This window comes from Acartia tonsa, chromosome 4, assembly GCF_053477335.1.
Source record: "Acartia tonsa isolate MP-2025a chromosome 4, ASM5347733v1, whole genome shotgun sequence".
In the NCBI taxonomy this organism is placed as follows: domain Eukaryota; kingdom Metazoa; phylum Arthropoda; class Copepoda; order Calanoida; family Acartiidae; genus Acartia; species Acartia tonsa.
In genome coordinates, this window is record NC_137263.1 from 19,975,538 (window position 1) to 19,990,848 (window position 15,311).

The 15,311-nt window shown below is 36.2% G+C and overlaps 1 protein-coding gene across 3 annotated transcripts in view; it reads right to left on the reverse strand.

The window, feature by feature from the left end:
• Positions 1-5,027: 5,027 nt before the first annotated feature.
• Positions 5,028-15,311, reverse strand: part of DIP2 (disco-interacting protein 2) — a 44,295-nt gene continuing 34,011 nt past the window's right edge. The window contains exons 14-18 of one of the 3 annotated variants that reach the window (XR_013878445.1): positions 11,007-11,130; positions 9,908-10,013; positions 8,961-9,025; positions 7,316-7,625; positions 6,615-6,783 (exon numbers count right to left, since the gene is read on the reverse strand). Coding sequence is in view for 1 of the 3 variants with exons in the window: in XM_080156824.1 (XP_080012950.1) it covers positions 7,544-7,625; positions 8,961-9,025; positions 9,908-10,013; positions 11,007-11,130 (377 nt within the window). In the remaining 2 variants the exon portion in view is untranslated. Of the gene's footprint in view, positions 7,626-8,960; positions 9,026-9,907; positions 10,014-11,006; positions 11,131-15,311 lie in introns of all 3 variants that reach the window. The other 2 variants (XR_013878446.1, XM_080156824.1) reach the window with 2 other exon arrangements.

Here is a 15,311-nt window from a genome sequence, read left to right on the forward strand (position 1 = left end):
TGGGCGGCGCGGCTGAACCCAACCGGGTTGGCCTGGGCTTCAGTCTCAACCACCTGGGGCCGGAGTTGGTGCAACCCTACAACATCGCCGAGCCAGAAGTTCTGAGGCCCCAGCCGTTTAGCCTCAACATGATGGAGCCTGCTCGACCGAGCCTACCCAGCAAGAGTGGAGGGGCGCTACCCAGCGTCACTGAGACGGTGTACGGGGAGGCCCTGGCGGCCGCTGAACGAGAGAGGCAGGAGGCGCTAGCCAGCGCATCAACATCGATGTATGGGGCGCCACCCGGCGCCGCCACCTGTGATGACTGGGGGGTGCTATCCAGCGCCTCCCATCTGGAGCCTGGGGCAACAACCGTCGCCGCCACCGAGATACCTGGATCCTGGAACGAGCCAACCTCCAACCTGGTGCCTGGGGCGACCTGGCCAGGAACCGAGTCTACACGCTGCCAGGCAAGACCCAGCCACTGACGTTCCAGCTGAACCATCCCCTGTTCTTCACCCTCGATATGGTGGGCGCCCTCGTCAACAGCCCCGAGGGGGTGGGTTGTGAAGGGGAGGACGTCCACTTCGAGGGCCAGCTGTACCGCAATGAATTAGTGCTCCAGGAGCGACGGCTGCTGGTCAAGGAAGAGACCTACGTAGTAGAGGATGGACGGGTGGAGTCCCAATCTGACCACCTGACCTTGGAATGTCCCCATTCAGAGCTGTCTTGCATCACTGGGGAAGCAACCTACGTGTGGGACCACCTGGGGAGAGATTGCCCCTTGAGGCTGATCCGCAGCCTCCAGCCTAGCCTAGTGATGGATGCGTTCCTGGTTGACCATCAAGCACAGTTTTTCATCAACATGACCAACCCCACCTCAATAGTGAACTGCGACTTTGAGGCCCATGCTACCAACCACCCAGCATTGTTCGTGGCAGCTGACCCAGCCGCGGCAGCGCTGCCCAGAGTATCGGCCAGGGATGTTGATGTCCCCCTGCAGGCCCAGATACATGCAGGTTATATTGGATTTACTCTGGAGACACGCATGAAAAGCACAGCAGCAGAAGAAGTAGCGGCCAACTGCTGGAAGCTCCAGCAACTAGACCCGGCCCACCCGGTGCGTGTCCAGGGGAGCACGTTCTCGGTGCTGAGGGGAGATGTCCTGCTCCAGCTTACCTGCCAACGCAACAAATATGTTGTCCGTGAACACAAGGAGTGTTGGGACAAAGTGCCAGTAGAGCCCACAGGGTTTGTAGACGCCGTGACACGAGTGTATAGCAGCCACGCCACCAAGATTCCCTGCTTCTCCACCTACCCCCTGACTGTGCACGCGGAGGAAGGCTGGATAGAGTTAACCCCCGCTCCTAAGAAGAGGCCACCCCCGCTGGATACGCCTAAGCAGCTGCTGACAGAACCCTTGGATGACTTCAGTTCAGGGGGCTTGTATTCGCAGGCTGAGTTGAACGACTGGCAGCAACTGCTGGCGTTCCCAGCATATAAAAGCGCCATGCTGACCGGCCTGTCCTATGGCTCATGCGTTCAGCAAGGTAGCTGTTCGGCCACAGGTGACCATGGGATAGTGTCCTACAACATCGACCGACTGGCGGAGGAAGGAGAGGCCGCCCTGGATGTCTGGGCTGGGTTCAGACAAGCTATCCACGAGTGGGGAGATGGCGCAGCCATACTGTGCTTGCTGTTGTTAATCCTCAAACTGCTGGGGGATCTGACCATCATTTCTCTGGCAGCAGCACAAGGAGGTGTACGGGCAGCCATGAATGCGATGTCACAAGTGTTCCTGTACCATCCAACTTTGTACAGGAAGGCCTTGGCCAGAGCCCGGCTCACCCATGCCAAGTCCCGGGACTTTTCAGTAGACTGGGATGCCATCCCCATCGGCCGGGAAGCAGCCGAGGAAATGGTGTCCATGCAATCAGCCGATAGCGGGCATGACCGCCCAGGCAGGCCAGGACCGCCCTCTGGAAGACCCCGCGGCCCCTCGGGAGGTCAGGCTGCCGCCCAGACGGTCAACTTGGCAGCCAGTGCCCCAGCCGCTGCCAACAACAACCAACATGCTCCACTGCTGACTGTCCCAGCAACAACTGTGCCACCCGCCAACCTGACACCTGCCGGCGCTGAACTACGTGTCCAACCAAAGCCAGCCTTTGCCTTCTATCCCACGTTGGGACCCCATCAACCCTGAGAAACACTCACCACTAGGATTCCATTGAATCATTATCGTTTGTATATATCTTAGCCCTAAGGAGCGGACCGAAGGCCTCAACCACTGTCGGAAGTCTGGTAGGGAAACCCTCTCCCAGCCTTCCGAGGGGAGAGTTGTGGTATTCGGCAACCGTGAGCCATGCCTATGGCACCCCTGACCAGGGTTCGGTGGAGGGTCAATGGCCCTCCCCCGAGTCCTGGGGAAGGGGTCTGTCGACCCCCTCCCTATGCCTAAAATTAATGATTGAACCTGCCAAGTTTTATTATGGTTAACTGTATTGTTAATTCCCCCCACCCTTTCCAGGGATGGGGGATCATTATTGCCCAAACTGACTATTGTATATGTATTATAATGCTTTTATGTTATGATTATTTATTCCTATCTGTGTAGTTATTGTTTGTTGTATATAGCTTTAGTACCCTTTAGACCTGCAATAAAGTGACAACTGAAATAGATGTTGATTATTATTTAGTGAATGCTAGAGAAGCGTAGCTTCTCTATAGTAAGGTGTCCACGTCTGTCACACTGCCGTAATCTAATTGAACTCCGGTGTCTGCCATTTATCCTCGGCGGATACCACAATTTCACTAAATTTTAGAAATAATAAAAAATAAAAAAAAACTTTAATCAGAGTGATCTTTATGCGTCTTATTTTTTTTTCATTGAGTATTTATAAACACATCCTTACTTGTTAGAATGTTTTGTAAATAAAGCTTATATTAAAGAATTTTTGCATTAATCATTTCTGCACTTGCTAAGTTGCTTGCAGTTAAGGTCAAAAATATTTATTTACTTTAAACCAAAAATTTTGCAAACCAAATTTTCGGAAGAATCGCTTTAAAAGACTAGTGGATCTCCAACCCCCATTTTTAGAAATGTCCAAAAGTATACAAACATGTTTCTAAATGTTTTTCTTTTTAGATAAAATGATCATTATAATTATGTTTTCAAAATCCCCAAAGAAGGGGATTGTAGCTCAATGGTTATTTCATTGGATAAAGAATATACGTGGATATTATCACAGACGAAAAATTGTCGCCAATTAGGTTGCTAACATGAACATCACTTATTGGTCAGTTCTTTCATCCATTATGAGGGGATGGGGAAAAGGGGGTGGATTGTTATTTTAGCCAGCTACAAGTTTCACTTTATTAGACTACATTATAACCTGGTGCAAGATCCAAGCAATAATGAATCCATTGTTATTGCCAATTTTTTATCGTGCAAACAGTATGGTAAAGGCAACATTAGATCATTAAGTAATACAGGATGAAGATTAATTATGAGAATTTTAATGAAAACTACACTAGATCTTTTATGCGCGCATTGTAAAATTAATTTTGGTGGTTATTTTTACCGGGTAGATTTTTCTTTTGGGGGTTTAAGTATCCTCTATTTAAATAGTTAAAAACCTTTTTTGGACATATATGAAGCTTTACTGTAAAGGATAACCATAATAACAAAATTAAATCATTTTGGATCTCTGCCACTCGGGGCAGGTAATTGCCTGGATTATAATCTATACTTAAACTTATACATTTATTATCTAGTCCTTAAAGTCATTCCTTATCACGTATAATAAATATTTGCCAAATAATTGTAAATCAAAATATGATTGTAAATCTTTTCTTAAAATCCAATAAAAATGTCAAAGTTCTTGGTACAAGTTTAAGAAAAATAAATGCAAAATGAATATAGTTTTAAACCGCATCTATCACAGCTCTCCTTTTGCCTCTCTCCGGTCCTCATCTCCTGCAACATTTTGTTAAAAGCGAAGCTTGTCTATAATTAGATTATAATTATTAGTCCGTCCGTTCATCACAATTTCAAACATTGCAAGATGATTACTGTAAGAACTATGTACGATCTATAGAGCAACTCTTTAATAGATACCAGAAAGTCCATACATATACTTTTTGTAAGATATAATTATTCTAGAAATCTGCTTTTTGTAACAATTATTCCTAGGACAACCAAGTATAATAGTTTTAAGTGTAGCGTCTCTATAATCAAGTACTAAAAATGTAAGTATGTCCCTAAAACAAAACACTATATTTACACAAATTTGCAATAAGTTGAATTTATATTCTGCTTAACAAGTTTTGACTCTTTACAAGTGTTCAAGTTCGTTTTTTCTACCGTTTTTTATTTCAGAGCCTCGCTTTTATGGATGTTGCCATCCTTGTTATAAATATATGTTGTATATATCAACTTATGTGTCATGTTCTGTTTTAAAGTTTTTGCAGTCTCAAGTCCCAATTCCCCAGTTTCAATATATTTGCGTCTGCAACCCAGGGATCTAAAGGGATAAGACAATGACCAATAAATTAATGCATATCCCCAATGATAATACAAAAAGTTATTCCATCTGTAGATTACAATTAGTGATTGAAACGTTTGGACACTCAACCTTATGAACACATCATTCAATAAAAGTCCCCAAAAATGTTTAACCAACGAATAAGAAAACTTTGGGGATTAGTGTAATAAACAACCAACTGCCCCCTCACTCTTTTTCTGCAAGCAGAGGTGTGCATACACTTCCTCCTATACATCACATCGTCATAAAAATATGCAGTGTATTACAACCATGGATATATTATTACTTGGAACTTAAACCAAATTTTCATGTTCTCTAATCAAGTGAAACTTGCAGTGTGCTAAAATAATGATTCCCTCCTTCAATCACCATCTACTGAATAAACGTTATTTTAGCCCACTACATGTTTTACTTTATTAGAGAACATGAAAATCTGGTGTAACATATTTAATATATCCATTGGCATATCATATGGGTGACTGGAGTTAATAATTATAAAACAAGTTCAATAGGATTAAATTTATTCAATATTTTTAAATACATTGCAAACAACAATTTCTTATATAGCTTTCTAAATTAATATTTCACTTTTTAAAATAACTAAATTAAAGGACTGAACATTGATATTCTTATACATTACATATATATAATATATCTAACTTTGCTATCTTTTTATTTTATTTACAAAAGTCGTGGTTTTAGCACAGAGAATAATTTGGCTCGTCTTATTCCCATATAAAGTTGAAATAGTAAAAACTTGTTGTGATTCTATAATACAAAATTATGTAAACTACAATAGTAGAGGTTAATAAAGGGTTTTAAATCTTCGATGAAAAATCTTCGTTATTTAAATTTATATATTAAACTTTTCAGCTGGTTCCAGAGTTGTTTTGTCATAATTTGATAATAACTACATATTTATAGGGCTCGGCAGCTGTTCGTCAGATGCCTGTAAGCTTCAGGAAAATCATTATTTAAAAAAACCAGCTGGAATTCTAAACCTGACAAAATTAGACAATCTCTCTTTCCAAAAAAAAGGTTTAAAAGCATCCAAACGGGTTTAAATTTGATGCTTAGTCGCGGCTGTCGAGCCCTGCATGTTTGTAAATTGGATTTTTAAAAATTATGACAGATCAACTCTAGAATCAAGAATCTAAAATTTCATAACAATTTTATTAGGTTTTATAGTAATTATGAAGCTATTATATAAAAGTTTGGGGTAAAAGGTAAAATTGTAAAAATCTAAAAAAATGTTAAACAAAAAGGCAAGTTAGTTACAATAATAGTTAAAATATAAAAAGAACAATTCTTGGTAAATGTATGTATATAGGCAAAAGAAAAGGGTTCGAAGAATAATATGTCTTACAGTTTGATCCCTTGTAAGAAGAAAACAAGTTAGTTTTGGGAGAGATAATAAAATATGGATTGGAGTTTAGTCGTTGCAGTTTTTAATTCTTTACTTCTTCTGCACACAACATGGTGCAAAATACACAAACTAAAAAGACACTCACACACACACACACACACACAAACACATAAAAACACACATACACACACACACACAATCTCGCCTAAAGTTTTGCACACAATATTTCAAGCATAACCCAGCAAACTGATTTTAATATCTTGCTAAAGAAAGAGTTGGGGATCTCTCTACCACAAGAAGGGATAAAATACACATCTCTCATCAACAAAATATTGGCCTTAAAATTACAAAAACGGCCGTCATGAAAACTTGTGCGTTTACTTAAAAAAAGAATTTTTTTTCAATTCCAAATATCTTGTAAGAAGAGCAGCTACAAAATCTTACTACTTGATTTTTGAAGCATTTTTCTGTTGAGGATAGGTGGTGTACATCATGGACTGAAATGAAAATTATAATAAATCCAATTTCCAGTATATGCTTCAAGCCCGCTTATTATCCGCTGGATTAGAAACAGATCTCAGGCATACTGGAAAATCATGTATAGCATTGTATTAAAGACAATTTTCAACGAATATTAAAATAAAAACCATAAAAATAATATAACTGGTTTTAATCTTATAGGTTTTAACTTTAATATCCGCGGAAGGCTGTCTATAATACGATGCGATAAATAACTATTACATTTCTTATCTCTCTGTCCCTACTAAAGAAAAAAAACAATTATAATTTAAAGCTGTAGACAAACAGTTTCAATTTTATGAGATCAATATATGTAAACATTCAAATTCTAATAAGCAAACTGCAGCTCAAAATGGCTCTCTAAAAGTTTTTATGCTGATTTTTAAATTTTTTTCTATAAAATGTAGCATCCAATAAAAATTTTGTGAATTAGGTAACTAAAAAGATTCATTTTGAAAATCACAATTAAACAAATTTAATATTGTAAAATATTATTGAAATTCTAAAGAAAATCACAAAAAATCTTTAAATTGTATGAATTAAATGGAATAAAATTTATATATCATCTAAGTAGAAAAACAAGTACTGTGGTATTTTCTTTTTTAAATTCTTATATATTAAAAATCAATACCAAATTACGTAAAAAAATTTGTTTTCTTTTGTGATATTATAAAGAAAGATTCTTTAAAGAAGAAAAAGATTCATAATAAATTTATAAGCAGTTTTAAACATGAAGCAATATTATGCTAAATTGCCAATATATTAATTAATATCCTAACTAAAGTAAATTACATAAATATCTAATTTGGAATGAACATTTAAACTCGTCTAACAATTAAAAATGTATCGCTTACTTTTTTTATAAACTAAACTAAAAACTAAAATGGATGTCTTTATAGAAATCAACATTTATCTAAATAATCCATACATTTTAAAATTGATTACAATGAGCATCAATCAATCTACAAAAAAAAAATTACTGATAAAATTTTCACTTTTTTTGATTATTAATTTGTAAATATTTGCCACGTGGATCCAAGTTCTCTGTTCTGATAGAAAGGATCCAGCTACAAAAATAAACAACAAGAACAAGACTTTTCACAGTTAGAAATGTAATTTTATTGTTTTGTGTGTTTTACATGTTGTATGCCACGTAGATTGGGTCTAGTTGATCCGCTAGGAAACCATCTCGCAAGTGCATCCGTTGTTTCTCACCTCTGAAAATCAAAACAATTGTGATAAAATTGTGAATGTCTGCTTAATGAATATATAATCAGCGTTGCGGAGTTTGATTTTGGTGCGGCTCCGGCTCCGACGACATATTTTTTTCCCACGTCTATTTTTGACTTTTAGAGGTTTTAAAACTTCAATTTTTGATAAAAATGGACTTGAAAAACTTAATAGGGACATTTTCACATGACAAAACAGAGTTACCAAATTATAATTTATAAAAAAAAATTCTTTATTTATCTAGTCCGGAGCCGGAGCCGTTTTTTAACGAAAATTACGGCTCCGGCTACAGCAAAATATGGCGGCTCCACGGCTCCTATATATAATATACGTTGATATTATAGCAGGGGGAAAAATTCTGTCAATTTAGGTTGCTAAGATGGACATCATTTATTGGTCAGTTCGTTAATCCAATTAGAGGGTAGGGGATGGGGTAAATTTTAATTTTTAAGAATCGTAATTTTAGCCCGCTGCGTTTTTCACTTCATTGGAAAACATGAAAATTTGGTGTAAGATACAAGAAATATCATATCCATTGATATAGAATACGTGGATATTGCAACAGGGGAATTTTGTCTTCAATCTAGGTTGCTAATATAGTTCTCAGATATTGGTCAAGTATCTTGTTACGGGATCTAGAGGGGTCTATGAACAAGAACATGTTAGCAATACTGAACCTATATGTAAACTTTCTTAAGACATTGCAGGCACTAAGTACATATCAGCAAGATGGCAACAAAATTACAAACTTCTCAATTTTATTTGCAAAAGAATTTTCCATCAAGTTTTTTGTTTCCCGCGTACTTGAGCTAGAGTTTATATTGAGAGGGTACAGCTGAGGCTGTGCAATCTCAAGTAAAAGGTGAAGGATCACTCATTATATGATTAAAAAGTTTATATCAACGTTTTAAGATACAAGTTGCACAAAAGTTCAGTTACGAAGCACAACAATTATCATAGGGAATACAATAATCCCATAATCTCATGGAGGGAGGAGACATTGGCCAGTTTCATACACTAGTCCCCAAAGTTTTATAATAACGTTTTCTTAATCAATGGCTTTACAACTTTAGGGACTTTTATTGAATTTTGATTGGTTGGTTCATTAAATTAAGTGTCCAAACATTTAACCGCTATATGTCATCTACAGAAGGGGTAATTGTGTGTAACATCATTGGAGATGTACATCACTTTGTAGGCCAAGGTCTTATCCATTTAGATCACTGACAAAGATCCCACATTCTTAGGACCTTTGTCTGGAAGTCCTATCATCATGTAGCACAAGCAAACCATAAACTACTTGATCCAAAGAAAAAGTTTACCTGGAATTAATTGGAACCGTTCCAGGATCTGCTATCACAACTATTCCAACTATTAACTGGTGATCCTAAAATTAATCTTTGCTTTAAAAAATTGCTAACTAAAAGTGAAAATATCAAAATGGGGGTCTTTTTTTCGCGTATTTTCCGTAAAGTTGTGCCTTAGCGTTTATTCAAATGCACTTATTAAGTCAAACTGTTCTTAATGACAATCTCATAAATATACATTTGGTCATGATTAAGAACAGTTTGACTTAGTAAGCGCATTTGACAAAATTGTAAATACGAGAAAAAATTACTCGTTACATTATAGTAGTGAAATTACAAGTATTTTTTGCTAATAATCTCTAAAGGAGGTAATTCCTTGAACTATTCTACTTTCAACTTTACAAAACTATATATAATTTCTTGTTGAGATACATCCAATCTTTTTATTTCAATACCTTTATCTATAAGTCTTATCTAAGATATGTGTTTAAGACTGTTTAATGGCCAAGACATTCTATCGACTCCTAACTATTAATTTTACAGGCCCCGGCAATTAAAAGAAAAAAAAAATTTTAAAAGTGTTAAAACTATAAAAAAAATAATAGTTGCTATTAAATATTAAAAGGCATGAATACGTTATAGCCAATAAGCAAATAAATATAAAATAATATTTTGAAGAAAAAAAGGTTGACATTACTAATACGCTTTGCGCTCCCAAATCTCGAAAACTTCACGAATATTTTTTTCAGTATGGCTTCGAAACAGATTAATATCCGCTGATTAGAACCAGTTTACACTCATACTGAAAAATCATGTATAGAAAATTTTCTACGAATAATAATAAAATAAAAATAATAAAACAAACTGGTTTTAATCTTCTAATTTTTCATTTTAATACATGCGGAAAGCTGTCTATAGTGCGATTCGATAAACTATTTTCGAACTAATTTGTTTTAGGTTACCTCCAGGACTATATTAGTGACTAGTGGGACAAGGTCCAGTGCTTCATTCTCTCCTCCATCCAGCTCAGCAACAACCACCAGAAGGTTCGTCCAGGTGAACACGGCACTAGACAAAAACAAATTCTTATAACTCTATAACTGGAAAATTTTGTCAGGTATGAAACAATCTCTGTATGTCTGTCTGTGTGTGTGTACCGAAGGATCTCGCTAAAGAATGGATGGCTGTGGTTCACCTTTACAGTGTATCTTGTCATAGGTCCTGGAAAGGTCTATAGCTAATTTGGGGACCGGACGGTACCACGATCCTCCCAAGAGAGTTCGCCCATTAATATTTTCAAATTCATGCTAGTCTCTGCAGCTGTATACTTACTTGACTTTCCTTCATGAAAGGATGCCAAAACTTTTTCTTTTAAAACTAAAAAGAAACTAGGAAAGCCGACTTTTAAAGATGGGTTGTTTTTTATTCCTTTAAAAGAAAACTTATTTTATTGCAGTCTAAGAATTGTAATGTGTGTGTGTGTGTGTGTGGAATGAAAATGAATGCCTCTAATTAATATACCTTGAATTTGTAATTATATTGTGAAGCGACGAGATGGAAACAATTAATATTTATACAACAATTATACACACACACAAACACACACACACACACACACACACACACACATACATACACACACACATACACACACACACACATACACACACACACATTTTTGTCTATTAATTATAGAAAGTAGGGTCTCACTACCGCTGACAACTATCATTGATTTGGATGATAAAACCAAAATATATCATGAAAAGTTAGAAGACAAAAAAACTATCTCCCTCAAAGAGAGGGGGGACATATAAGACTGTTTATTACACTAATCCCCAGGATTTTTTTAATAATGTTTTCTTATTCGTTTGCTCAAATACTTAGGGGACTTTTATTGAATTTTGATAAGTATTATGTTTGTAAATCATCATTGGGGATGTAAATAAATTCATCGTCTATTGTCTTAACTCTTTAGATCTCTGACCCCCCCCCCTTTCTATGTGTCTACTGCAAACATAAAACACCACCTCTTTTAAAACTACACAAATTTAGCAAGCTTACCATTCAGCAATTTTCTTATGTGATCTGAGAACTGAATTTTCAATGTCTATAGGATGATATCTCATACCGCGTAGCATCATGGTCTCATCCAGTGCACCAACAACAAATACTGCATCATGTTGCTCTAGAAAATATTATCCATTATATAAATTAAAAAGGGTTTTTGAATGAAGCTTAATATCTCAATTACTTCTGAACTGATTGTGTTCTTTATTTTAAGTAAGCTTCATAGATTCTCTATTTTAAGTTAGTTCTGTGATGGTTTTAGGCTATTTCATTTTCATATTCGAGTCCTGGGATGGTTTTAAGCTATTAATCTAGCCCTTTCTGACCATTTAATTACAGTTTCCCTAGAATATTGGCGCAATTGGTTATTATTTTATTAATATTTTGTAAGGATGCATTTTTAATTTTTCTTTCATAAAAACAAATACTTTAAGATACAAAGATGATAAAAACGGCTATAGAAAATACGTGAATATTATGGCAGGAGGAAAATTGTCGTCAATTTAGGTTGCTAACATGGATATCACTTATTTGTCAGTTTGTTCATCCAGTAGAAGGGAAGGGGAAAGGGATGGGGTAAATGGAATGGATTGATGGGATCATTGTTTTAACCAGCTACAAGTTTCACTTTATTAGAGTATATGGTAATCTGGATTAAGATCCAAGTAATAATAAATCCATTAATATTACCTATTAAGAATTAATTCCTTAATATTTTGTAGGGTAGTGCGGGGTTATTCCGGTCAATTTTTTGCTTCAACTTAAAAAAGAACATACTTCCCAAAATCTTTTCTGTTTTTAAGAGTGCAAATGAAAGATATGGCAATAACGAAGAAGCCTGTCTTGGTCCCGTTAAGATCTCGCAACTAGAAGTCGGTCAAAAATCGGTTTTAAGGGCGGCGGTTGGCCTATACCGGAATAACCCCACCGGTGGGGCTATTTCGGTCAGTTGACTTTGGGGGGGTGGAACACCCCCTTAGAATATTTTTTTTTAACATTTTAAACTATGAGTAGAAAGCTGAGGTCATTAGCTTTCTAACAGTACTAGTCGCATGCAGATCAGAAAAATTTTTGACCACATTTTGCCCATTTTAAAAAAGTCGGTAAAATCGCAAAAAAAACATCGATTTTTTCATGCAAACTTTTTAAAAAAATCATACTTTTTATTATATGATTAGGTTTTTTAGAAAATACGTGAATATTATGGCAGGAGGAAAATTGTCGTCAATTTAGGTTGCTAACATGGATATCACTTATTTGTCAGTTTGTTCATCCAGTAGAAGGGAAGGGGAAAGGGATGGGGTAAATGGAATGGATTGATGGGATCATTGTTTTAACCAGCTACAAGTTTCACTTTATTAGAGTATATGGTAATCTGGATTAAGATCCAAGTAATAATAAATCCATTAATATTACCTATTAAGAATTAATTCCTTAATATTTTGTAGGGTAGTGCGGGGTTATTCCGGTCAATTTTTTGCTTCAACTTAAAAAAGAACATACTTCCCAAAATCTTTTCTGTTTTTAAGAGTGCAAATGAAAGATATGGCAATAACGAAGAAGCCTGTCTTGGTCCCGTTAAGATCTCGCAACTAGAAGTCGGTCAAAAATCGGTTTTAAGGGCGGCGGTTGGCCTATACCGGAATAACCCCACCGGTGGGGCTATTTCGGTCAGTTGACTTTGGGGGGGTGGAACACCCCCTTAGAATATTTTTTTTTAACATTTTAAACTATGAGTAGAAAGCTGAGGTCATTAGCTTTCTAACAGTACTAGTCGCATGCAGATCAGAAAAGTTTTTGACCACATTTTGCCCATTTTAAAAAAGTCGGTAAAATCGCAAAAAAAACATCGATTTTTTCATGCAAACTTTTTAAAAAAAATCATACTTTTTATTATATGATTAGGTTTTTTTAAGCTTTATACATAAATTAGAGGCAATTTCTGATTCGCAGGTCTTGGAATTTCTTGAAAAAAGTGATTTTTTCCAAAAAAAATTTTAACTTTAAAAATCCTGCCAGTTTTGACAGCAGTTTTTGATACATTTTTTCTTGTCTCAAATTGGCTAGGATTGACCTACAAGGGTGGTTAAGGTGTCTAAAGATGCAGAATTACATGCCTGACAATTAACTCCAAATGATATGGGGTCTAACTCTAATATTTCAACACATTTTATGCAACAGGAATTTTGAAATTACAAAATCTTGAATATGTACTCTAAATCTTGGAGATAGAACCCATATCCTGGGGAGTTTTTGTTAGGACATGCAAAGAGCTTTCTAAAGACACCTTAAACACCTTTCTAGCTTAATCCTAGCCGATTTGACATAAAAAATCCAAACCGCGCAAAAATCGCGAACACCCTCTTATACGAAAAAGATGCAAGGGTTTCATATGGAATTTTTTAAATCTTCTAGCGGTCTTTCTAATAGACATACCCCTTCTTACATGAGCCAATGCAGCTGATACATCTTCTGGCAAATATTTAAGGCGTTCCTTTGGGTGATATACTCTTCCCATTACTATAAAAATGTGTCTGAAAAATTTTTAATGTCTTTACAAATTGAAAAGCTTAGGCAACAAAACATGACATAATACAAGCAGTAAAATGACTAGTAATGTACATCACACAACAGGCAAGGCAATGATTAAAGCTTAGGTCATGCATTTGGGTTGTTCATGCTTCCAGATCACCTAAAAAAAAATTAGGGTATTATACATTTATAAATACAGTAATAAAAAAAAGTAAAAAAAAAGTGACCGGAATAGACCCTTTTTTTGAGACGAAAAAAAAATTAGGAAAAAATCAAGTTAGAACAACGCCTCCAATTGCAAACGATAAATGAATGCCATATCTTTCATTTTACAAAAACCCAGGGGTCGATAGGACTTACCATTTTTTCACAATTTTAGATTGAACATGGCCTATTTTGAAATTTTTTTTTTGCAAATTTTTTGCAACTTTTTAAGGGCAAAAAAATCATAGAAGGAGTGATCTGACAAAAATTTGCTAAAAAAGAAATGAAAGTATAGGCAATAAACTACAACTTTGCTTTTCTGAAGATAACTCGCAAACGTTAAAAAACGGTTTTAAAAAAGTTGGTCGAGTGACCGGAATTAGACCCCCCTACCGCATTAACCCCGCACTACCCTAAGGATGCAGTTTTTATTTTTTTTATTTTATAAAAATAAATACTTTAAGGTACAAAAATTATAAAAAATTAAAGGATACGCTGTAAAAATTGTATATCCCCTTTAAAACGAAATGGATGTTTTCAAAAAAAATTTGCAAAGATACGATAATAGCATACAGGCTATTAGCTGGACGTATATGGTTCTCCTTTATAATGTAGCTTCTCATAGATCCTGGGAAGGTTTATATCCTTTCTTTGGGGGAAGGTTTCGCCACCCTCCCAAGAGAAATCACCTCTAAAAAAATGACCTCCCCCCTCTCAAATTGTTTTAATAAACAAAAATTAATGAGGGTTGGTCGACTTCTAACCACCCGACAAAAAATCCCCCCCTTTCCCCAGTATCCGATAGTAGCAAGTATTGCATCAAAATGGACCATTCTTAAGATGCATTGTTTTTATAATAAATCTTTAATAATATTAAAAATAACTTTTATGTTGACATCTGATAGAGACTGTCAGCTATATTATTATTAATACATAAAATTATTATCTTTCGCTTCATAAAAATACCTAGTACTATACAATAAAACTAGCGGCTTCGCCCCTAGCCTCTAGGGGCTTTGCCCCAAGAGGTGATAAAAAAAAATGATGGCGAAAATCGTAAAGGTCCATGGAAATCTCATGAAAAAAAAAAAAAAAAAAAAAAAAAAATGGGGGGGGGAATTTTTTGGTTTTTGGGGGGGTTGGGGGTGTCCCACCCCCGAAGAAAATAGCTTAAAACCACCACAGGACCAATAGGTAGATACCCTGAAGAGTAGAATCCGATCGGTTCAGTGGTTACCGAGATCTTAAGGGACAGACAGACAGACGGACAGACAGACATCGTTCTACTTTGTATTATAGATAGTTTCTACATTTAATTTTAGTTTATAATATATTTAATACTCTAATTCCCATAATATTTTCATTTGTTAAAATTTTAACATTTACATTACACTGTAATTTATTTTTTTCTGACATAATGCAAAATGACTTGGTCTATATCTTTATGAAAAATGGCTCCGTCTGTAGCTTAGGGTCTTGCTATTCGCTTGGCCGATATGGTTCTCCTTTACAGTGGATATACTTCTAGGTTAGGCACACACTATAATAGGGGAGGGTACCAAC